Consider the following 27,364-nt stretch of genomic DNA (forward strand, 5'->3'; position numbering starts at 1 on the left):
ACCTTTCAAACTCATGTTTAGGGATCAAAATTGGTTAAGCCGTTTAGAAGTTATCGAGCTCCAAAAGTATAATCCATTTAAACAATTATCGCCGAAATGGTTTTAGTTGTACTGGTTACAACGCTAAATTTGATCAGGCAATCCGAGTTCATTTGCCAGCTATCCCAATATTTTTTTAAAATCTATTCCGAATAGAAAATCTAGTTTACATTCGATGCACACAAAGAATTATAATGAAAAAAAAATTGGATGGCTGGGATATGAACTCGGATTGTTCAATCACAAGTTTAATGTCGTAACCACTAGATAATTTGGGCGATAATGCGACAAGGGCGACCATTTACAACGTTTAACGTGTAATCAAGAAACATGAAGTTCAAGTTCATACATTTAATTTATAAAAAACTTTGAAAAACTCCTGACACAAGAATAAAAAAACGCTAAACGCCGTAAAAATGAGCGGCGCACATAATATTCCAACTAATTTAATTTTCGTCATTAGTACTAATTCAATAAGATTGTGTTCACTTACCCAATCACAGAGTGTGTTGCCATAATAAAATCCGAATCGTTGTTAGCGTGCGGATTGGTTTTAAATAATTTTGACTTAGTTTGAACTTGTATCAACCTATCCGCTCCGATTTGTAACCTATAGATTGGACTAGAAGACTGTCCTAAACTGAGAGTTTCTCTAAGATGTGCCGTAACTTTGTGCACCTCTTGTTGCGGCACCAATTCCCGCAACGGTCTATTTTTTAGTTCCTTTTTGATGTACTGCGCCAAAGTATCCGTTAAACCCGAAGTATCTACACAAATAACCTTTCCCGTAATGTCCAATTTCGTAGTAAACTGTTCTATACTGCAAGTAGCCTTGTCCCTATGAGAAATCCTAGACGCGACACACAACAAACACGGACCACTATCACTTCCGTCCTCTTCTGATACCGATAAGTGATCTTTTAATTGGGTACTAGATATATGCATCAACTCGTAACTACTGACTCTTTGTTGCTTTTCCTCTATGGTTTTATCTAGGTCATCGGGAGGCTTCACCAGAAGCCTTATATCTATAGATTTTGATTTGCTGTTTACTTGCTGTTCATTGCCCCATTCAATGGTCATGGGCAGAAGGCTCGAATGGAATTTAGCGTGGTCCCCATGATGAATGAAATTATAAATGCTGCTGCCCAATACGTCGTCTTTTGTAAATTTTATGTAATTGGAGACGTTCTCGGTTACATGTTCAACCTGAAAAAAAATAGTTTATTTAATCTTAAATTAGACATATTAATAATAAATAATAATTTCGTTGTGAATCGAAACAAGAGCCGTCTTATTTTAGTTAGTTCGGGGAGCGCCAAAAGTGTTCTAACTAGTTTCAACTCAGAGTCTCTTCAGAGAGTCCATATTTGATTCTCTCTGAACCACTAAAATTCTGGCCGTCAGCCTCGATCCACAAACGAAATATTATGATGACATGGATGCCGTCAAAACTAAACTATAAACTAGGATAACGTCGAAAACTAAATGTGTTATTGCAGAAATGCCGAGATCAAAGGAAAGACGCCTTTGCTGTATTTATTAACTATGAGAAGGCCTTTGATCGAGTTCAACATCACAAATTAATTAAAATATTAAAGGATAAAGGAGTTGATAGTCAAGATGTACGAATCATAGAAAAATTATACTGGCGTCAAACAGCGACAGCTTGCATAAATGGAAAATCAACAGAAATATGCAAAATACAAAGAGGTGTCAGACAGGGTTGTATACTGTCCCCACTGTTATTCAATTTATATTTAGATAGAATATTTAAGGAAGCGCTGCATAATTTCTAATGGGGTGTGAAAGTTAATGGAATTCTGATAAATACAATCAGATATGCAGACGATACAGTTATTTTAAGTGATGATATGAATGGATTACAACACCTTTTAAATGCCATTGACACAGTGGGAAGAGAGTTTGGCCTAAATATAAACTGTTCAAAAACAAAATACATGGTATTTTGTAGTAACATGACACGTAGTACGGGGAGACCGGTATAATATTCTTCAAATTATTATGATGGGTAAAATCGAAGGACGCAGAGGAATTGGTAGAAAGCAGGCCTCTTGGTTGAAGAATATCCGGGAGTGGAGAGGAATAAAGAAAGCAGAACACCTATTTAGAATAGCTCGAGACAGAGACAGTTTCGCCATGTTATTCGCCAACGTCAAGGGGACTTGATAGGGCACGGTAAGAAGAAGGATGCCGTGGCGGCATCTGCTAAAAACGAACGAAAGTTTTACTTTAAATATTAACAATATTAAAAATAAAACTTTAAAAGGGGTAAACCCTGTAGTTGGCTGTATACCTTCGTTAAAACAACGTAGAATGAAGTAAACACTTCTGTTGTATGTAGGTATATGAATTTATTAAAATTCTTAAAATTTATCCACAAGGGAGTGGAAGTACAAAACGTTTTCGGTCAAACTGACCATCATCAGTGTAAACCTGGAAATAAGTGAACCGCTTAGATTGAAATGCAAAAGGGTGAAATTTTGACAGTTAAAAAAAGAAAATGTGGTTACTTACGTAAAGTGTACAAGTAATTGAAACTAGCCACTTCAATAGGTGTAAAAACCTCTAAATAACATTATTGCTACATTATGAGCTATATAGTAATCGACATTAAGTCGATGTCTTAAGATTCTAAATATCACATGTGGATGTATGTCATCCTGGCTCGGAAATTGCACAAGGTTGTTGTGATCAGGTGAGAGGTTAACAACCAACTGATTAGACAGATTGGTGCCTGAAAATTTATGACAAGATGTCAAGGAAGATTAAAGATAAAACTTTATCAGAACTAATCATCTGGTTACACCATTCGTGGCTTCTAAAAATTGCAAGCCAACGAATCGCCGGAGCAAGAAAGCCGAGGGAGATCTATCAAGTTGTATCTCACTACCCGCCTGTCCAGCACGGTAAAATTCCAACAAAGATTAGTTCCCAATACTCAGAATAGGAGTAGAACTAATAAAAATCGTTTCGATCTCCATTAACGTTCTTCAAAATCACAACGGGATTTGATATTCAGATGGTAAAAAAAATAATTCAAATGTTCAAGAGGTTATAACAATTTTCTGTACTTGTTAGTTACAGCCCCACCTTCTGTTTTAATGACTGCGTTCACCAGATGCAAACACGTTCACAACAGTTTGCGTTTTGATTCTTAAACTTGTTGACAGTGAGCTGAACGGTTTATTGTTTAGGTTAAAATTTGACATTTGGCTTGTTTGGTTTGAACGTAACCTAAAATAATTTTATCAATAAATAAGTTTTTGAAATTATTCTTTTTATTAAGAGAAAGAAGAAAATGGATTTAATAGATAATAACATAGCTGAATGTCTTCAGTCGCCGCTATAATATATACAATTTAAATTCCCGCCATATGTTTTCAATATTCAACACGTTTGCAAAGTTCAACTTAAATATTTTATGTTTGCAAAAATGGCGACCGCTTTCCAAACAAGTTTGACGTTAGCAAGTCGTTCAGAAGCATAAAGCGCAAACTGATTGCCAACGTTTGCATCTGGTGAACGCGCCCAATGTTATGACTCTCGATCATATACCAAATCAACATAAATTCGAATTGTAGAATAGGGTTTATTAATTGGTTTATCGTGACCGAGCCGAGTGTTGCGCCAGTTTTCCTCTGTGTTCCATTGTAATTACTGCCGAATCAATCTTGCAACTAATAACTCTCCTTCACATTTCTCACGTTTCAGTGTCAAACAGAATCCTATTAATCTAGTTACGTCTACAACGACGTTTATACATTATTTTAGTATGAACAATGTTAGGTTAAGGACACCTGGGACGTTAAATATATGTACTTAGAAAATCTTTTAAAACTAAAAATTAAAATGGCTGTGTAATGTGATTTGTGAATTGGAGATGCTTTTATTATATAAGCTCTCTTTGTCTTTTAGTTCATTGTCATAACGAAAATGGAAAACCCTCAAATGCAACTATGTAGTTTGAATTTGGTAGCAGAACAATTAAACAACAATTGCAACTAAGTATATCATGTCCTTAAATACATATCGCACCTCCGCTCAAAGAGTGTCGTAAGTCAAAAAAGCAAAGTTTCGAGAAAACGACGTTTAAAGTTTGTCCTACAACATTTTCGGGATTTTCAAAAACTATTAAAATTAGAATAACTATTTGTTATTCAACGTCAGTTTGTAAAAAAAATTGAACATCCCGTATCTCGAAAGAGAAGCGCTTGCGGACATATGATTATAAAGCAAACTGTCATTATTTTCTCATGTAAAATTACCCCTTAAAGTTTATCGCACTTATTTAGAAACACCCTGTACTGATAAAGAACATGGCTAGTTGTTAAAGTACCTTTAGTTAAAGTAACTATTTTATTATCCAACATAAGCGAATGAATCTAAAAACAGAATGTTAAGAACACCTGAGGCTATAGTTGGTTGTTTATTTCAATATTTATTTATACAAGAAATGCCACCCATGACGTGAAAAGTGTTGTATCCGTCGATTTTATGTACTTTAAAATCAGCGTTATCGTACACCTCCTGTGTAAAGCACGGCTGGTCAATTTTCTGGGGATCGCCTGCGATTGCTGATTTTTTCAGACAAATAGCTTCTTTATAGGATGAACAAAACCCCAAAGAGGAAACTACATCCACCAATTTTCTTGATCCGTACTTTTTGTAGAGCAACACGGCCAACCCTACAAGGACTGGTGAGACGAATGATCTGGGCCTTACCGCCGTTACAAGACTATGAGCCAGCGCGTTGCTTTACTTCTTCCAGTTATCATACTCCCCACGTTTTTTATGAAGTACAACTTTTTCCATAAATGTACGTAGTGTTTCAGGAATTAGTTCTTCATTTCCTTCTAAAAACTTATCCGGTGGTGGGTATTCCTGTGTCTCATAAACCTGGCTCCGGACATCCTCAACAATAATGGCAGCAGCCGTCTGAACAATCCGTAGTCTTTCCTCTTTTTCATTTTTTAACGCTTGTTGGTACCAAGCGTCGTTCAAGATTTTGTAACCTGTGTCTTTGAAACAAACGACCGACTTCTTGTTTCGGGACATGGTAATAATTATATCGCTTCCGTATTTTTTAAGTAGATGAGCTTTGGCTGTCTGTTTGTCAGGACGATATTTACCCTTGATTTGGTCGATCAACTCATCGAGCAAAAATTGGCACTCCCCATCCCTATTCTGTAAATAATTGTAAACATCTTGCATTGCTCTTTCAACATCATCGGCAAATGGACCCGATTTTTTAATCTTTTTTTGAGTGATTGGGCGATTGTACAGTTTTCTCATGCATAAACTATGATACCGGCAATCAGAGGCTACAAATTGTCTGAGACAGGCAAAAGGCGTTTGATTATCGCTTTGCCATACTGATCATCACGTTGTTTTGCTCGTTTTATAACAGTTTCTTTAAATTTTAAAACTCGAACCTGATACACCATATTGCGGTAGGTTGTCTTTTTACTTTGCTGTTCTATAAACTCAAGTGTTATGACGAGACCACACATAAAACATTGAGTTTTGAAATTAAAAGGTGGTGCAGTAGAACGTATTTGAACTTGCTCCCTATCCTCCTCAACTTTCTTCAAGTAAGCGTTAATCATTTTTACATCATTGTAATTTTTACGACCTCACGCTATTAAAGCTTAATTAATCTTACTCTGTCATTAAAAAAAGAAGAAATATTGGAAATAATTCTTATTTTTTTATAAGTAGTAGAAATGTATTATGTATTTATAAGAATCTAGGAGAAATTTATCAAATGACAGCATTCTAATAAAAAATAAAGTGGGTTTTGCAGAGACCATTCAAAATTCGCAATTTTCAACTTGCACTTTAGACCGAGCGGTTCGTCTGAAAAAAAAGTAAATAGTGATATTTGTAGAGAATTTTAAGTACTTTAATTTATGTTAACATATCATTTACTAAAAGTTAATAGTTTTCGAGATTTAAGCAAAAAAGCGAGAAAAAGCAGAAATTTTTCGCTTTTTTCACGATTTTTTCAATGTTCCGTCACGAAATTTTGTCCGCAAACCTCATATCCGGATTCAGCAGCCCAAAATCCATATATAATGAAAGAAATCAGAACTACCCCAAAACTTTCCTAGTCAAAACACAATTTTATTGAATCAGATGCGAACTTTGAGAAAAAAACACAGTTTGATTCGTATACCCGGTATAGAATGACAGTTTATCTGTCTAGCAACAATATTATTACAGCGATATTGTTAGGGTGAAACAGTAGCGATCAACAGGTAGCGAAAACGCGTTCCAAGATTGCGGCTGTAATTTTGAATATTTTTTCGAGATATTTGGCACACGTATTCGTAATATAATAAAGAATGGCGGTACAGAGCCCAATTTGAAAAATATATTAATATGTGGAAATTACTCTGTAATTAAATACAATATTAAAAAAAACGAGCCTGTACCGCCATTAAGAAGAACAAAAAAATACACTTTCTTCAAATAAACTTTTTTATCCGATGCCTAGATTTTGTGTCATTTTGGAACTACTAAGGAAATAAAAAATTTTAGTAGTTCCAAAATGACACAAAATCTAGGCATCGGATAAAAAAGTTTATTTGAAGAAAGTGTATTTTTTGTTCTTCTTAATGGCGGTACAGGCTCGTTTTTTTAATATTGTATTTAATTACAGAGTAATTTCCACATATTAATATATTTTTCAAATTGGGCTCTGTACCGCCATTCTTTATTATATTACGAATATGTGTGCCAAATATCTCGAAAAAATATTCAAAATTACAGCCGCAATCTTGGAACGCGTTTTTGCTACCTGTTGATCGCTACTGTTTCCTCTTAATGAATAAGGCTATAACACGGTAAAAAATCACTTAAATCGGACAACAGGTTTAGGGAATTCGAGACATCAAAAATGACCAAAACTTCAGTGGATCGATTTTTTTGCACCCAGTATTAATGTAAGATAAAAGTTGACTAAAGATTTGATAACAATAAATGCATAAAATTTGTTAATGAATAAACAGTGAAAATATACTTGAAATAATCAAAATTTCGTAAAAATACATTCAAAAAGTACATAATTCTGAGATTAATGTTTATTAATCTCAAAATGTACAGTCAGAAGATATAGAATCACAATGATTTAGCTGCCTTTAACTGCCTTTGCATTGCTGACAGTTTGAATAAAAGTGTGAAATGACGCATATTACATTATTCTGGCGATTGTTGCGTATGTATGGGCGGTTGTACCTAAGTAATAGGTTCTAAATATTGTACTTCAAAAAGAAAAAGAAAATTTTAAAATTTCTTTCCGCCATATTGGACCCGCAATTTTGTTTTTCAAAAATAATGTTAGATTTGTAATCAGCGACCTTAAACTACCAAATTTAACAAAAAATTTCCATTTTGATTGATATTTTCAATTCCTTTCCGCCATGATGGATCTGCCATTTTGATTTTCAAAAAAAAAAAAATGTTAGATTCGTATTATCAGCGATGCCAATAATACTTAGGTATGTACGAAAGTACGATATGCGGCAAAATAAACAGTATTGAAATTCGTATGCCTCAAATTTGTATGTGTCATGTGCCGAAACGTATTGAGTGGTTTCTGAACATTGTTATACCGTTTGTCAATATCATGTTAATGTTAGATACTTCAGGATGGCTCTCAGTTTTGCAGAAAACTTTTTTATAGTGGAGTACTATTTTCGGCCATACGGAAAAGGGAAAATGGTCAAAGCTTAAAATCAACGATGCTTTCAGCAGGACGGGACAACCTGTCACACTGCCACGGAGTCTCTTCGAATACTGCGCGATCATTTTTGGAGCTGTCACTCATCAGGGCCCAGAGCACGCCAAATAGAATTCTATTTTGCTGACGTCACAAAATAGAATTTCATAATGGGAGAATCGACGGTTGCTACGCAACGTGACGTCACTAAAATATAATTCTATTTGGCGTGCTCCCGCACCAGAACTAACGCTACCAGATGCGCACATATGGGGAATGCTGAAGGGGTCACCGTCTGCCATTTCGGAATTGAGGACTAGAATTAAAGATTTTTTTCGTGCTAGAGACAGTGGCGGATCTATAAATTTGCGAGGTGCCTATCCGTTCCGGATGTTGGCGATCAGCATGGCTATCCTAACTTTGCTTGCTGCTATTCTGAATAGTCCGGTTGTCGATGTATTAAACCACTTTCTCAGGTTTTGAAGCCAAGATATTCTTCTTCTCCCAGGTCCTCTCTTTCCAAATACCTTGCCTTGAAAAATGAGTTGCAACAAGCCATATCTCTGTTCATTCCTCATAACACGGCCAAGATATTCTAGTTTGCGCTTTTTGATTGTGTTAATAATCTCGCATTCATCTTGCCTTGGGAGGTGAAATTTGCCTTAGGTGGGAACTTCCAAAGAAAAACCAATCAAAAGACACAAAAAGATAAACTTAGATTATATAAAAGACATAAATAATAACTTATAGGCATTAAGTTTCCTTAATTTTCCTAACTAGCGTGTTTATTTGGTTGAATTTGTCTTTCTGTGGTTTCGGTTTCATGTGAGCTAATATATTTTTATGTTTGCACAATTTTTTTTCTTTAATGTTGGACCTTGTTAGGGTGGAAATTTTCTCATTTTCCCTCCTCGTAGATCCGCCACTGGCAAGAGGGTTAACATCTGTTTTTTTTTGGGAACGTGCGTCGTCATGAATGATGTTTGGAAGACTATATCATGTATTATAGATATATAAATAATCATAAACATTTCAATATTCATTTCAGTACTGTTTATTTTGCCGCACACTGTAATTCCGAAGTGTATGAACATTATACGCTTTTAATGGTTCATGACCACCTTTTCGACATTTAGAACCACAGTGGGACGCAAGAAAGATTGGTGTGGCAAATTGCCAATGGTAGGCAAATGATAGGAATGATTGGCGAAAAGACTAGGGAATGTTGAGGCTCAGCTAGGTGTCATCATCGTCAATGGTGAGCTTTCCTAACCACTAATGATAATGATGATGAGACGAAAAAGTGTTGTTCAAATGTAATTCGGAGATAATTAAAAATAACCAAGCAATGAAAAAATTTATATTAATTTAAAAGTTTCTTGATTTATACAGAATACAAGTCCTGTAAAGATAATAAACAGGTCTTTAAACTTTTCCTATCACTTATTTATGTAAGCCGCAAATCAGTCTACATTATCACTTAACCAATTTTTCCTGATTTTAACTGTACAAACAAATAATGGGACTGAGTAGGTCACGTGGCTCGATTGACAGATAACAGATGAACAAACCGTATACAAGAATGGAGACCAAGAGATAATGCCTGCCGAAGCAGAGATCGTACACTAACACGTTGAACTTACGATCTTAAACGTTGTCATAGGAATTGGATGCAAGAGACACAACATCGAAACAGATGGGAAATTATGAAGATCTATGTCCAGCAGTGGACAATCGTAAATTGAATGATGAAACAAATAATACATACCTTGCCTTCACTATTAATGACAAACAGGAACCCTTCCAAAGCCTCCAGTAGTAAAGGACCGTAAACGTCGTTGGAGAGTATCGTCGGCCTGGAAGACGAAACCTCTCCTTGTTGGACGGGATCCGAAGATTGGGTAGCACTCTCCTGCTGCTTTATACTTCTAATTTGGTTGACAGCTTCTTGAAGAATGGCGCACTTATCCGGCTTCACCGACAACGAGCTCATGTCCCCGAAATTTGCCGAAATCAGCTCAGCCAATTCCTCTATGTAGATGTTTTCTTGTTCTCGGCGACGCTTCTCATTATTGCACTTATTTCTGAAAAAAAAATATATCATCTTTAATAATGCTATAGCTATAAAAAATAATTTTTCAACTCGAAAAACAATCACCAAATGACTTTTTTGAAGCTAATAAGTTATTTGATACAGATTAGATGCCTTGGCACTGCACAAAATGCGATAGACGGGAATTGCTATCCTTGAAAAAAAGAACACATGTTATGTAGGTATTATAGAAGTGCCAAGACCAACGAAAACAAGTTAATCTATGTTTCATAGATTATGCTAAAACATTTGACTGTGTCGAACATATACAATGTTAAATATTCTGAAAACGAAACGAAATATATGAAAATATGCACGCAACCGCGAATCCTACAGCTTTAATTTAAAGAATACGACATCATCAATAGTAATACACCGAAGAGACGGAGTAATCACTTGAATAAATCACAATATTTCTTCAAAATACCTTAACTCACGCCCTTGTACACAATATCGATAACACCAATACCGAATACCTTGCTATCGGTATTGTATAAAAGGGCGTAAGTTAAGGTATTTTGAAGAAATATTGTGATTTTGTTCACGCGATTACTCCGTCCGTTCGATAGACGGACTATAGTGATTCAATTTTCGCGATAAGTCTGTCGATTTACTTCTAAACGAAACTGAGTTGCTTGAAAACACCACGAGTCCGTAGGACGAGTGGTGTTTTCTTTAAGCAACTCAGTTGAGTTTAGAAATAAAAGACAGACTTATAAGATAAATTAAATCACGAGTGGTATTTTATTAGACTATTTCACGAACAAAGTGATAGGTCAAACATTCAGTAGAATGAGAGGAAGGAATTTAATAATAATACATTTGATCTAGGTAACCCAAATCTACCCATTTTTTGAATAATTCACAATTAGTCATAATCATGAAATATTTATTATAACTATAAATAATTTGTATACATATTTATATTTTCTTCAATGTTTTGGTTTATAACTTCGTTTGAAGTACCACCGAAACGACTCATTTTGACGTATACAGCTACAATTGACGATTTATGTAATTTTAATAAATTGAATTGTTATTGTTTTGTTGTCTTGACTTTTTATAAGCTTTGTCGATAAAATTGTACAATTTTTCATGACAATAAAGCATATTTCTATTCTATTCTATTCTAATAATTTTTTTGGCAAACGTCAAACTTTGCTTTGCGATCGGTATCCATGGTTACGTCGTTGAAAACACGAAGCTGATAGACCAATCAGAATTGAAAAACAGTTGGTGTTTTCGCGATAACACAAGCTGTCTTTGGTTTGTGATTGGTCAGATGTGAAAATTTTAAGATGAGTGAAATAGTCAAGTTAACAAATTTGTATACCTGAGAGCTGAGAGCGCTTGTCAACAAGACCGCAGAGATTAATCGCAGAATTTCTATGCCCAAAAGGCGCTATTTTGGGCTCAAATATCACGAAATACAAAGGTGAAGCTTTACAAAACAATAGGCCAACCTAACATACGGCTCAGAGACTTGGAACGTTAATGAGATTAGGGGACATCGAAGAAAAAACAGACAATTATTATTCTACATAAAAGTAGAAGAAGAATAGAAATAAAAAGTGACTAGTACTAACACATAACTAAACTATAAATAACTAAACAGGAAATTAAAAAACTCAACTACAGTAAAACCTCCGTTAACCGAAACCTTTTTAACCGAAACATCGTTTAACCGAAAAGGCGGATTTCGTCAATACAAAGTAAATTTTTATCGCAAAACGGAAACAATTCGATGTTAATTTATCAACACCTTCAACATTGCTTTCATACGACTAAAGAAAATTAAATATATACCACATTGCGAAATCACCTCATAGTATTTTTTAATACCAACTGTGCCCAAGAATACTATGTAATTTGATATAAGAAAAATACAAAAATCAATGTTATTTTTAACCGAAATTTTTTTTATCCGAAACGTCCTCCCCCTCAATTATTTCGGTTAACGGAGGTTTTACTGTACTTCAAATATTGCAAATTTTCATCACCGTTGCAGAAGTTTAAACATTGATTAAAAAAGATAAAAAAATGTCCCATCACATCCCATTTTACAAGTGGCCGTTGCCTTAAGATAAACAACATTATTGCATAGTAATTGTCAATTAGCAGACAGCATTTTTCTATTGCTTTTTATTTATAATTACAAAAGTTCGTCCAACAATTATCCCATTAAATTAACAAACAACAGAAACCCGTCATTTAATCATTATCTCAATTCTCAGACATCCTACCCAAGAAAGAAAATATCAAATTTCTTGGAAATAAATTCTTTGTAATTCTAACTATAGCCTGCAGTTTTTTATTTGCATTCCAAAAAAGACAGCGGTGAGTTCAAATTTAAATTGAATGTTAGATGAATGACGTTATTTGAAAATACCTAATCTCACATAAAACAGAATTTTATTTTAAATTTTATTAATATAGGTATGGTCCTTTTCATGAGCATTTTTCAGTGCGTCACAAATGATAGAAAAAAAGGTAATAAGTCCGTGATAATACACATTTATAACATTTATTCTAACATGACATTTTAGTTAAATCTGACAGTTGTCACATTTTATTTGCAATTTGGCATAACTTGCATTTATAAAATGGTATTTTCTTTGATTTGTATCGTCTTATAAATTGTGCAGATTATATTCGTAGATATATTATATAATTTGTAAATAATTTTTTTTTTTTTATTATAGCGCCATCTATCGACTAGAATAAAAATGTTATAAATGTCTGTAATCACCGACGTGCCTTTTTTTCTGTCTCATAGACGTTAGAAAGAAATCGAAAAACTGTGAGGCACTGAAAGATGCTCATGAGAAAAAGAATACTTTGTTGTTTTTTTTGTTTGTGAGAAAGTTATTTCAAGGGCGTAGGCGCAAAATTTCGGCGTTTTAAATGCATTCATTTTTTTCAAATCCTGAGAAAACTAATAAATATAATAAATATTTTAGTTTCTCTTGAATGAGATATTTGAAATTAAAAATCACACTAAATTTTGTTTTTTTTTCACCCCTGTAACTTATTAAAATAAACATTATAAAAGTTTTCAGGGACTTTCGGCCCTCGGTAAGAACGTATTTTTTTATTCTACGTTTAAATTTTTCAAAAATACTTATTAGTTTTCTCAGGATTCGAAAAAAATTAATGCATTTAAAAAGCATTGGAGCCGAAATTTTGGACCTACCCCCTTAAACGTAATGCGCCAAAATAATACATAAATGCGTTTTGTCTATGAGACTGTTCAGTATGTGAGAGTGAGAACATACAAAAAGTGAAGTTGACCTTTTTTAAAAGAGGTTATGGAAGTTGATGATTATTGAAACACATACAAAAAATATTGCTAACATATAAATATGTACAAAGGCACAAAAAACCATTGGGAGTTTCTCTAAGAGAACGTATACCAAACGAGGACGAAAGTGGAAGATGTAATTGGAATAATTGCACAAATGAAATGGAGCTTCAATGAAACAAGCACGGAATTGTTAGCTGTCTTTCGCCACTTTCCCCCAGCCTCAAGAACTTCCCCAAAGATTTGCTAATCAATGCAACATAATCCATCCTTTCCATCAGTTCTCTAGCAAAAATTGAGCAAGAAGATAATATGATAGTGCAGACTCTAGAAATAATTCCTTGTATCGGCATGTAAGTACACTACTTATACATGACAATGTCATAATCAGATACCACTACATACAGATACGTTTGTATGTGTATAATATAATGAGTATATACTTGTATCTTGTATATGTATATGCATGCATATTATGTGTATACATATTATGTAATTTTATATTTTTTAATATTAGCTTGATCACATAGTCTTTGATAATTACCAGACAACGTTCTAATTCTTTTTTTTTGTAGTTTTGTAGCATTTAGTTTTACTGTAACCAGGACCTGATGATGCTGTGTAAATTATAGACAGCGAAACTGGTCGTCGGAGTAATACAATAAATGATTGCGATTACGTCTCTCTTTTATTTCAAAAAAATATTTACTCGCAAGTAATAGACATTTGGAGCAAAATAAATGTAAAATGATAAGAGGACTCTAATAATTAACAAAATAATCCAATTTATTTGAAAAGAGGAGTTGATATTTGCGCATACCCTGGGAAAAGATGTGTTATGTATTTGCATAATAGTAAAGAAACTGAATTTGCATAAAGTTGATTGTATATTCCTGAATAGTACATAGTAGTATAGAGTTGAAAGATTCGAAAGGTACCGGTGGGGATGGCATCTATGCGCAGTATTATAGTTGGTGTATGAGAGAGAAAGTATTCGAAATACTGAAATTTCTTTCAACTGTAAATGAGGAGGTGTCAATTAAAATCAATCATGTCCATAAAAATCAAAAATGAGTTAGCAACTGTTTTCGGTTTCGGTTAAAAAAATTATGTTCTGTTTAAAATGAATACACAATATTAGGGTCCCAAATCAAATGAGATCATGTCCACATAATAGTGTCAATTATAAAACCACATGTCCATTTAGTTAATAGCAGTGCCGGATTTGGTCACGTGGTTTGGTCACGTGAGTAACATATTATTAAAAATGATAGAAAACATATTATAGAATGATATTCTATTCCACCTTACTGGAGAGCAACCATAATGAAACATGTCCTTCTTTTAAAACGTATTTACAGGTTTATGTATACCTTCAGATTTGAAATATTTATTATAATAAGTTAATTTCACTAAATAAAATGATAATATGCTAATTTACCCGATTTTCCGTGTAAGGTTATTTACTAATACGTTTTTTGTGATTTCCCTAAAACTTCTTAAGGTAGACAAGATTGGTTTTGATTGAAACCTCCTCAAATGTTTATTAGTACTTAGCAATAAACATTTTGCCTACAAAGGTGCCTTTCATTATTGTGTGCAAACCCTTCTGAGAAAAGATTAGGGTGATTAGCCGCACATTTATACAGTACCCTTAGTAAAAACAATCTTTACAAAGTGAATAAAAAGCAAAAGTCAGTAGAATTATTATTTTAATTTTACAAAATATTACTTTGTCACATCAATTTACTATTTTAGTTGGGAAGAAGCCACAAAATTGGCTTATTCCCAACTAAAATAGCAAATTGATATGACAAATTAAAGTATTATTAAGTAAGTATTAATTTTGAAAATTAAAATAATAATAATTCTTATGATTTATGCGTTTTATTCGATTTGTAAAGATTTTTTTGTCGGCATTGTAATATATTACAGCTTATAAAGCGCATCCCTCGGTAGACCGCAAGCTATAGTAGAAGCGCGACGGTAGACCGCATACTATAGTAGCACCATTTAAATTTATAAAAAGAACGCCACAAAATCAACCCGACAGGTACAAAGTCATCACCTGTTACTGTAATAATGTATAAATCTCTTAAGAATACCCAAAAAATTATTAACCGAAACCAATAGTATCCACAATACCAAAATAACCCCCCTTTAATTGGCTCTAATAGCCGTGACGACATACACTTGGAACAGCTGATCGATAAGGTGGAACAGATTTAGTATGAAAATTCTATAGCAACTAGAAACAATTAGGTTTTGAAAAGCTAAGTAAATGAATAATTCAAACATACGTCACGACAAACGTCAACCTGTTTCCATCGGAAGTAAAATAAACATATTCGTAGCTGTCCCCTCCGATTCAAATACCTTAATTAAAGACTTATTTTAGTTTACAATAGAGAAATTTCGTTACAAAAGAATATAAATAGCTCTCACTTTTTAATATTCACTAACTAAAGTATGTATCGGAAGGAGAGAGTGATAAATTATGATTTAAAATAACCTAATCCAGGGCCGGCCCGATGCAAGCGTTATGATTTTTGTTGAATTTTTATCTTTGTACCTGATATTATCGGAGTTGGTGTCAGGTAAAACTACAAAAAGGAAGGTATTTTTCGGCTGCCACTTGCACAATGCATCTGTTTAAAATCACCAGGAGATAAAATTACTATTAAATTAGTTATACAGTATGATGCAAAACTATGGCATAAATTCATTACTTCAGAAACAGACAACATTAAATAAAAAAAGTCTTAAAACACGTCAACTTTAATGTTTAAATAGCCATCAATTGCTATTATATGCGTTCATTTTATTCGAAAGGTCTCCTAATCTGCTTTGCAACGATGTATTCTTCAAATATTTATTTCTACAGGGCTAATCAAAATTATGTACTTAGTTAAGTATGATGCAAATGTATGGAATAAATTTATTATTTACTGCCCGTCTTTCTCATTGCATCATTACTAAAGGTCGTCAATTTCAATATTTCTTATAATTTTATTGTATATATCTAAAAATTTATTATAAGTTAATTGCAATAATAAACCAACAGTTTCGGTTGACCTTGTAAAAATAAATAAAAATTTGTTAAAAATGAATAACCATTTTCAATTTTCCTTCAATAACCAGAGAAGGTTCCCATTGATTTCATTCTGGTGGGATGTAGAATAGCATTATGTTGTTTTATATGCCATTAGAGTGAAAACTTAGTCTTTTTTTTTTAAATTTGTTATTTCATTATTTCGACTACTTTCTCTCTCATACACCGACTATAATACTGCACATAGACGCTAACCCCCCACCGGTACCTTTAGAATCTGTGCACCGTAACTGCATCGTTGCAAAGTCGATTTGAAGACCTTTCAAATGAGGTGTTCCGTGACTTCCGTGATTTAAAAAAATCGACGATTACGTTATTTCGCCAACAATGTCTAACATACAGAGAGGTTCAAAATTATGGAATAAATTCATTTTTTCGAGAATAGGCCACCTTGAAGAGAAATCCCGAGACAGGTAAATTTTTATTTCTAAATTGCGATTTTTTGGCACATATATTCCATAATAGTGACGTCATCCATTCGAATATAAACATTAACATCAATATTTAGGTACCTATATAGGATGGCCAAAAAAATATATTTTTTAATTAAATTAATGACGCAAAAAAAAGAATTTATGTACTTTATTTAACTCAAAATACATTTTACTGCTGTCATAAAATAAAAAAAAATGTTTATTTGACAAATAAACATTGCTTATCTCTTAAATTAAATGTTCAATCTGACAAGAGGCAGATGGGTGGATGTTTGACTTTAATTTAACCGAAAAGCAATGTTCAATTTTTAAATTAACATTTTTTTTAATTTAACAAACGGATGACGTCACTATTATGGCGAATATTTCAAAAAAAAATAATTTAAAAATAGAAATCGACCTGTCTCGGGATTTTTCTCAAAAGTGGCCTATTCCCGAAAAAATGAATTTATTCCATAATTTTGAACCTCAATATACAGGGTGTAACAAAAATACAGGTCATAAATTTAATCGCATATTCTGTAACCAAAAATAGTTCGATTGAACCTAACTAACCTTAGTACAAAAAGTGCACATAAAAAAGTTGCAGCCCTTTGAAGTTACAAAATGAAAATCGATTTTTTCCAATACATATATCGAAAAGTATTAAGAGATTTTTTATTGAAAATGGACATGTGGCATTCCTATGGCAGTAGTATCTTAAGAAAAAAGTATAGTGACATTTGGACACCGCTTAAAAAATTTATGGGGGTTTTGTTCCTTTAAACACCCCCAAACTTTTGTGTACGTTCCAATTTAAATATTATTGTAGTACCATTAGTTAAACACAATGTTTTTAAAACTTTTCTGCCTCTTAGTACTTTTTCGAAGACAGTTTTTATCGAGATATTTTGAATATTTGTCAAATCCACCACATTTTGTATATGGTTAAGTACGATTATGGAGACTTGGTAATCATGAAAATTTATTTATGATTTACACTTTTAGGCATATTTTGAACCACATTAAAAAGAAGCCACATCTCGATAAAAGGTGCCTTATCGAAAAAATACAAAGGTGCAAAAAAGTTTTAAAAACACTGTGTTTAACTAATGGTACCGCAGTAATAGTTTAATTGGAACGTACACAAACATTTGAGGGGTTTAAAGACACAAAACCCCCATAAATTTTTTATGTAAATATGTTAAAAAAGAAGCCGCCTCTCGATAAAAACTGCCTTATCGAAAAAATACTAAGAGGCAAAAAAGTTTTGAAATATTGAATTTAACTAATGGTACCGCAATAATAATTTAATTGACACGTACACAAAAGTTTGGGGGGGTTTACGGGAATAAAACCCCATAAAATTTTTAGGGGGTGCACAAATTTCACCATAATTTTTCTTTAAGATGTTCCTGCCATAAGAATGCCACATTTTCAATAAAAAATATCTAACAGTTTTCGATATATTCGAGAAAATCGATTTTCATTTTGTAACTTCAAAGGGATGTACCTTTTTTTATGTGCATATTTGTATTAAGGTAAGTTAGGTTCATTTGAACTACAGTGAAACCTCCGTTAACCGAAATAATTGGGGGGAAGGCCGTTTCGGATAACAAGAATTCCGGTTAAAAATATCATTGTTTTTTGTATTCTTCTTATATCAAATTACATGATATTGGAGAGATATAACTGCAAAACATCTTTATCAAAAAAAACACAGAAGAAAATAGCAGATTTCTTTAAAAAACACTCTAAACATGTTAATTTTCCTTAATTTTATTGCTTTTTTTTAAATTCACTTTTTATTGACGAACTTTTTGTAGCTGTCAGCCATTTCGGTTAAGCGATGTTTCGGTTAAAAGGGTTTCGGTTAACGGAGGTTTTACTGTATTTTTGGTCCCAGAATATGTACTTTAATTTATGACCTGTTATTTTTGTCACACCCTGTATATGTATAGCAGTTGATGGCCATTAAAAATTAAAATTGACGTGGTTAACGTTTTTTATTAACGCAATATTAGATTAAAACAATAAACAATCGTATAACTAGGAGCACTTGAAGCACATATAAACAATGAAGCTATACTGATATCAGATAACACGAGAGCTACAAAAAATGATAAAGAACTGCATATTGAATCTACAAAAATTACTCTCTCAGTATCTCAAATAATAATACAACGGGTATTAATATAAAACAAAATAAAAAAGATAAAACTAAGAAAATAAAGAGGAGAAGAAAATAACGACGTTCTACACCTTCGTTGCGGGGTATGCCTCTCAGAGGAAAGGGGGGAAACTTATATGCAAGCGAAAGTTGGTGACAATGCATTTATAGCAGAATACGCAAATCATATGTTTCAGTATTGAATACTTTATAAAAATAAATTATAATAAATTACGGAAATTACGGAATTAATTATAATAAATAAATTAAAAATAAATGGTACGGTAAACAATGCTCATTTTTTAATATGTTATTCCTTACAAAAAAATCTTTAATTTAACCTTTAACTACACGCGCTGGCGTATTTTGTACGCCAGATATAAGAATTATACTGCAAATATATTTAAAAATTTAATTTTTGACCTTGTTTATCTCTCTAACATATCACTGGAATGTGTTTTACAATTTGGTTTTAGTTTCGTTATAATCGGCGTTCTGGGAAGATCGTAATTTACAGTTTATTATTTGTTGTTTCGGGTGGTGGACAATATACGCCACGATTATATTAATATAAGTAGTAATATAAGTGCATATTTCAATTGTTTTTTAGTCATTATGGCACAAAATATATTTTTCTTTATAAACAATACTTTTTCTCCTGTAAAAAATCAGATTTAAAAAAAAATTGTTATTAATTTTATTTATCATGGAATCCAATCATTCCATGATTCCAGTTATAAATCCCAATTGGCTTACGGAGAGGGAACTCCAAGTATTCACTGATGCCGAATAAGGTTTATAACAAACAACTAAGTGTATTTTTTCAAAAAAAAGTAAACAAATCCGCTGTTTCTAAGGGTATTTTCTTGTGGCGTATAAAGTACGCCACGCGTGTAGTTATGTTCTAACTTGATGCGCGGGTAGTTAAAGGTTAAGCACAAATACTTAAAAATCGTAAATTTGGGTCAAAAGTTATTAACTTTTTAAGAATTCCCATAAGAGCCCATGTTAAAACTTAACTTTGACCCTTAATAGTAATTAAACGGCACGGTAAAACAATTTTTTAAAAATCAAGTCTTAGTTTTTTGAAGTAAACTATAACATACTAAAATTTCATGCAAATCCGACAAAACACTTTGCCGAAGGTGTAGAACGTCGTTAAAGGAATATCAAAGTAGTAAAGTAAAGGCAACTCCACCCTGAGAAGAATATCTGAGGATAAAATAAATTGAAAAAAGGAAAGTCATATCATATACAAAAGAAATATGTTAGTAGAGGTAGAAGCTAATAAAATGTAAACTGATATCATGACGACGACAATTTGTACAAAACAAAGAAAGTAAAACCTGTAAAAAAGAGTTTAGCATTGCGCAAAGAAAAAATTACATGACTGAGTATACTGACAATAAAAATATAGGGTGAGGCAGATAAAGGGCCTATTAGAAATATCTCGAGAACTAAAGGCAACAGAATCATGAAAATTGGAATGAAGGGGTTTTGAAGAGTGATCTATTTAATGAAAATATTTTCATCTATTTTCTACTTCCGGTTATACCGGAAGTTGCTCATAACTTAATTTTTTTAAATGGGACACCCTGTATATTTTTACATTTTTGGATTTTCCTCGATGTCTCTTTTCTTAATATATAAGGTTTTATATTATTATACAGGGTAGTTTAAAAGATAATTACGTGTTTTTATTAATTTCGTAGCAGATTTCACACCCTGTAGCAATTATAGTACTTTGACATCAAAAACTCTATTTACGTTCATATGATTTTTAATATAGTCTACTATTGTTAAACATTATTAGTATAGCTATATATTGAATTTTAGTATACAGGGTTGGTCAAAACACGGAATGAATATTTTCTGAGTTTTCTTAAATGGAACACCCTGTATTTTAGTATTGTAATGAAATGATATTTTATGGTACTTTTTCATTTTATAAGCATTCCCTATACCTAACTGCTTTAATTTTTGAGTTATTGGTGATTCAAGCCAAACATTAATTGCAACAAAAAATACGTGAAATTTTATTAGGTTGGCCTTGAAAATATTCAATCACAAATAATTTTTCGGAAATAAATACATATTTATCTAGACTGATCGTTAAAATTCCCAATCAAAATACTTACGTAGTTAAGGATTCTTGGTGCGATTAACAATTAAGCACAAATTAAAGCAGTTAGGTATAGGGAATGTTTAAGAAATAAAAAAGAACCATAAAATATCATTTCAATACAATACTAAAATACAGGGTGTTCCATTTAAGAAAACTCAGAAAATACTCATTCCCAGTTTCGACCAACCCTGTATACTAAAATTCAACAATTAGCTATACTAATAATTTCTGACAATAGTAGACTACATTAAAAATCATTTGAACATAAATAAAGTTTTTGATGTCAAACTACTTTAATTCTACAGGGTGTGAAAGTTGCTATGAAATTAATAAAAGAACGTAATTATCTTTTAAACTACCCTGTTATAACAATACAAAACCTTATATTTTAAGAAATAAGACTTCGAGTAGAATCCAAAAATGTAAGAATATATAGGGTGTCCCATTTAAAAAACGAAGTTATAGGCAACTTCCGGTATAACCGGAAGTAGCAAATGGATAAAAATATTTTCATTACATAGATCACTCTTCAAAACCCCTTCGTGCCAATTTTCATGAGTCTGTTACCTTTAGTTCTCGAGATATTTCTAATAGGCCCTTTATCTGCCTCACCCTGTATATGTGTACTAAATGCGTAGTTATATGGTTACATTACAATTCCATCTCTGGTTAGCAAATAGCCCTAAAAATTGATTAAAAAACTTAATACGAACATGTTTTGGTGTAAAGTCATGTTTGGTTTTGCGAACGAAACAATAACACTTCACTAGCCTTTGGTGTATTTAGAAAAATGTCGGAAAATCGGGAAAATTTAACAACTGACACGTTTTGGTGATCCTTTAACTTTCTTCGTGCAACTAGCGAAAACTACACTGATGTTTTTTTAATACAATCATGACACCTTAGCGTAGTCAGAATGATAAAAACGCAGAATAGGCACGTTTGTCTTTGTATATTTATTCTAGTTATTATGGCAAATGTAAACTATTGTGTTACCAGGGTCCACGTGGTGTTGCAATATATTACACTCCGTTGATTTTGTTCCATGAAACTAACAAGCCGTTAAAATAATACAACGTTAGAGATGTTCACAACCAAATCCCACTTATGATTTGGATCCAGTGAGTCGATCAATTCCCGTATGAGCTTATTCTAAGCCATATCCTTTTTGTTATATTTTCATTAATAATTTATTTCTGTATCTCGTATAAATGATACTGGAAATATCTTCTTTTTCTTCAGTCTGTTTACATCTACTCCTGGACAAAGGCCTCCCAATGAGTTCTCCATTCTTCTCTGTTTTGTGTTATTTGGTGCCAGTTTCTCCCCATTTTTGCTTTGATATCGTCTAGCCAATCGTTTTTGTGATCTTCCTCTACTACGACTGTGCTCGCGTGGTCTCCAATGTACAATGTTTCTCGTCCACTTTTCGATGTTTTGCCGTGCCACGTGTCCTATCCAGTTCCATTTCATATGCGCAATTCTTCCAATTACATCCTCCACCTTCGTCCTGCTTCGTACATCCTCATTTCGTATAATGTTTCCTTAGAGAGAGACACTCCTAACATATCTCGTTCGATCGTCCTCTGTGTCATTCTCAATTACTGATATTGTAAGGGACATAACAATGGTCGAAAGTACAAGGAAGTTGCTCTAATGTTTGGTAAATTACAATCAATCATCCACCATAGTGTCGTTAAAGACAAACCGGGGAGTATGTAAGAAGAAGAGGGCAAGGCAGAAAACATTGTAGATGATCGAAAAGCTGTAGTGTAGATGATCGTTTTCTAATGTTGCAAACATTCAGCCCTGTGAATCACTCACGTTAAATATAACGTAAAGTTATCCTGTAGTTAAGTTATTATCGTCAAATTGGTGTGATGTATCATATTTAACTTAACTACTTGCGTTATTTCTTGACAGTTCTTGAGTTATCATATTATAAACTTATAAAGTGACAGGTGATATATCAGATCTACATATATTATATGTAGATCTGATATATCAGATCTACATATATTATATGTAGATCTGATATATCAACTGTCACTTTAAAACACGTCGTTAAACCTGAAGTTATGAGATAGCTTTGTAGTTATGTAAAGATGTGTAAGGTTAGGTTCAGCTTTTGATTTGTTTTTAGATAGAAATCAAGTGAATATTCAACGAAGAACGCTGCTTCAGGTTGTCCTAGGACTCTGTGTGGCATTTTAAAAATTTAATATCAAATATAAAGCAGTACAAAATTTAAAGTATCAAAAACATAGACCTAAAATAACAATTAAAAGCACGTAGGTAATAATAAAATTAAGACAATAATTAAAAATAAAAACAAAGCTAATAATTTAAGAATAGAAAAGTAATAAAATTTTAAAAATTATACAAAAATCAAATCGGGAGATATAAGTTGAAATTTATAAACATAACATAGGGATTTTAAGTAGGTACCTACTGTTCTTTCTATCTACTTTTACGTTAATTTACGTTAAAAGTTATCGAGATAGTTATCTGTCAGAGTTATCTTAACGTTAACGCAAACGTTAAAAATATCTTCGGTGATTTATCACATTTATGCTCACTTATGAAACTATTATAAGTGGATGCACAGTAAGAAGAAGACTTAAAGAAGCTGGCCTACGTCGAATTTGGTGGAAAACGTCAAAATTGGAATGATAACCAGTAGGGTCAAATTCTCTTCATGGAAGAGAGCTGTTTCCGTGTAAATTCCATTTACGGAAGGGAAATATTATATCTACGCCAAGGGAAACAAAATGCACATTTTAATTTTACAACTACTGTACCTTCTGCTGGAGGTTCAATCATAGTGTGGGGCGTTATATGGTTGGAGGCATGAACAGAGTTAGTGGTGATTTATTTTGGAGCATTAACAGCAGATAGGTACATCAGAGACATTCTCCAAGACCATCAGGTAACTTTTGCTCCATTAGACACAATATCATTTTAATGCAGGATAATACGCGCACATCGCGCAAGACGTTTTATTACAATAAATTGGCCAGCGAGTTGACCAGACTTGAACCCTATAGACTATGTGTGGTACATGCAAGGCAGAAGACTTAGGGCACGAATTCCTGTTGTTCGAAGCAGAGAGGTAATGAGAATTGCTTTGATTGAGGAATGTCTCAAGAACTGATAGCTCGATAGCCTTATCACAAGTATGAGAAGGCGAACGACTGTAGTTATGGGCTTTTTGGAGGAAACACACGTAAACCAAAAAAATGCAGAATTCAAAATGTACAATAAAGTTATTTTGTTTAAAACCAGTATTTTGTTTCATTGTGACATCTTCGACTTGTTTTTTTTTTCTCTAGCAGTTTACACATAGTAGGTACAGCCTTTGTACAACCCATTCCAACATTTTTCATAAACTTCGTTCCATGAGATTATGTGTAAAATATTTACAATGTGTATGTTACAGTTTATATCTGTTCCCTTAAATTTATGACCGTCCCCCGTCCCAAGTAACAGAAATGCTGTGTATTTTCCTCCGAAAGTAGTGACCCCTTAGCATAGTGCAGCGACAGGCAACGCATTTCTATGAAAATTGATGGGAACCTTATTTCTGGATCAATCCCCGTATATATACTTGGTTCTGCTTTCCCATTTCTCTCTTGCTGGCTCCCTTTTCCTTTTTCATTTGCTAAACGGTTTCAAGTTTAATGTCAAGTTGACATTTGGAAAATACCTCACATTTATTTACTATTCTAATGTTTTGGCAACGCTGTGGGGTTCTGGCGTCAGAAATCTCGAATTACGTAAGCTTATTTTTGTAGTAAAAAAAGTATACTAACATATCCCAAACAGTATAGACAGAGTGTATTGACACCTCTAATAAAACTCGTCTTTTAGACATAAAATATCTGTTAATGTCAACAAAATAGAACTGATTCATAGAAAAAGATTCTTTTTCCGATATAGGTACCTTCCAATTTTTTCTTTAGTTATTGAAACACCTCTAACTACTTCATTATAAATAATAATTTTGGAAGAGCTGACACCTGCGTTATTCGATACGCTAATAATTTTTATATTCAGGTAGGTATCGATGGTGTTTTCAGTGGGTCAAGAGAGAAACACGATACTTTTTCCATAATGAGAATGAACCCTTTTTATATTATTCAATATATGTATCTTTCAATATTTATAAAATCAATTTCGTTGTTCATGTGTACTAAAAGGTACATTGATATTTCAGGATACATTTTTGTTTCCGAGATATTCCTTGAATATTGGTTTATTCTTACTCCTTACAAACCAATTATAATGTCATGTCACCCTTGTCAAATTGTATATCCACTTCCTAATTTCTCAGTTGGTCTGTGCCCATTGAATTCGCAAGTACCTAGCATCTTCGAGCAGGGAACCATGGCACCCTTTTAGCATGTGTTCCACTTTATCTATCAACATCGACTTGTAGTCATAACATTTTAATATATTACATTATGTAAACCATATACGATGATGTTAACACTATTTACAGTGTGCTAGTTTCAAAATACTCGGCAGGATGTAAGTATTCCCACATTTTTCATTTTAACAGTCACAGTTTTAACCTTTTGCTTTAAACTAACGTGGAAATACTTCATTCTAGGCACTGAAGATGTTCTGTTTAGAACGAAAACGTTCTGCAATCCATGACATTTTATAGTTTTAAATAAACGATTTTATACCAGAATACATCTCGAAGTTTTTACTTCTGTATTGGTTAATTATAATGTCCTTTTTTATAGGATCAAGACTATTCCTTTATTTTTCTGCAACATAAAAAGGTTGTTTTTGAATATAAAAATAACTTTGAATAATACATTACAAACAAGGACCATTTCGATAAACAACTACATCAATAGACCGAGTACAATAAACCTGCATATCTATGTTTTATAGACCTGACAAAAGCTTTCGATCGCATCCAAGTCGAAGACGTCTTACACCTACTGTATGGAAGAAACATACCAACCAATATTATACAAACAATCGAAATCATCTACTTCCATAATCGAATAGAGGCAAAGATAAATGGAAAACTAACACAGTGTATACCAGTACAAAGCGAAGTCAGACAAGGTGACTCGGTTAAGTTCGCATGTTCTTTAATATTATAATGGACGAAATAATACAAGCAGTATGTAAAGGTCATGGTTACAGAATGGGGAACAAATAAATCTAAATATTACGTTATGCAGACGATCAGTGGTGTGACACCCGGGGATGTAATCGATGGTGTCACCCCAAATCCTAAAAATATAGGTTGTTAAAATCAACGAAAATCCGATAAAAGTATGTTTTGAGTAATGAAAAAATTAAGAATTATAGGTAACGAAACTGCATTAAATAGTATAATCATCATCATCATAATCTAGCCGTAATCGTCCACTGCTGAACATAGGCCTGCTCTATGTTTCTCTATGTCTCCCTATCTTGAGCTACCACTATCTAGTTCCCGGCAGTTCTATATAACAGTTCATTTACTTTTGTGGTTTACACTATGTGAATGAATTAAAATATTTTGTTTTATAGGCCTGGATCCGCGTACCAAAAAAAGTTGATTAATAACAAGCTGAAAATTTGTTAATAGCTTAACGGTTTGTAGTCGGACAAACTTTGATGTACGGGAACACTGGAACAGAGGAAGTTTTAATTGTGGAACAGTTTAAAAATTTGGAACATCAGATTACGAAAACATCCCATGTATTTTGTCGGAAAGAACATCCAAATGATTTGTTACCCTTTCATTAAACTCTCATGCAAAAATCAGACTGCTATTACTAACCAATATGATTCCTGTCATTTGACATGTTCTTCGGGTTCCACTCATTAAAATGCTCAGTTTGTGATAAACACCAGTCTGATTTTTGAAAATGAGAGTTTAATGAAATGGTAACAAATCAATTGGAAGTTCTGTCCGACAAAATACATGGAACGTTTTCGCAGTCTGACGTTCCAAATTTTTAAACTGTTCCACAATTAAAACTTCCACTGTTCCAGTGTTGCCATACATCAAGGTTTGTCTGACCAGACACCGTTAAGCTATTAACAAATTTTCAGCTTGCTATTAATCTACTTTTTTTGGTACGCGGGATCCAGGTCTATTAGATTTACTAGCGACAAACTCTGAAAATCACATTTTCTATATTTATGTTTTGTGTTGCTTTATGTTCGATAGTTAACCCTTTGCGGTCGTCACTTTTTTGCCTCTTAGTACTTTCTTGAAAAGTCAGTTTTGACTGGGGTCAACAGACCCCAGAATCTGTGGTATAATTTATGAGCAATCTTTTCGGGACACCCTGAATATTACTAGTGATTTTGCCCATAGACAACGACCGCAAAGAGTTAATAAACCGAGGTTA

The 27,364-nt window shown here is 33.0% G+C and overlaps 1 protein-coding gene across 5 annotated transcripts in view; it reads right to left on the reverse strand.

Annotated features, from left to right (window-relative positions):
• LOC114324944 (nuclear receptor coactivator 2) overlaps positions 1-27,364 on the reverse strand; it is a 394,092-nt gene that overhangs the window by 163,269 nt on the left and 203,459 nt on the right. For all 5 annotated transcript variants that reach the window (XM_028272870.2, XM_028272868.2, XM_028272866.2 and 2 more), the window contains exons 3-4: positions 9,552-9,867; positions 533-1,248 (exon numbers count right to left, since the gene is read on the reverse strand). In XM_028272870.2, the coding sequence (XP_028128671.1) occupies positions 533-1,248; positions 9,552-9,867 (1,032 nt within the window). The remainder of the gene's footprint in view (positions 1-532; positions 1,249-9,551; positions 9,868-27,364) is intronic.

The sequence above is a fragment of the Diabrotica virgifera genome, chromosome 4 (assembly GCF_917563875.1).
Source record: "Diabrotica virgifera virgifera chromosome 4, PGI_DIABVI_V3a".
Classification (NCBI taxonomy): Eukaryota; Metazoa; Arthropoda; class Insecta; order Coleoptera; family Chrysomelidae; genus Diabrotica; species Diabrotica virgifera.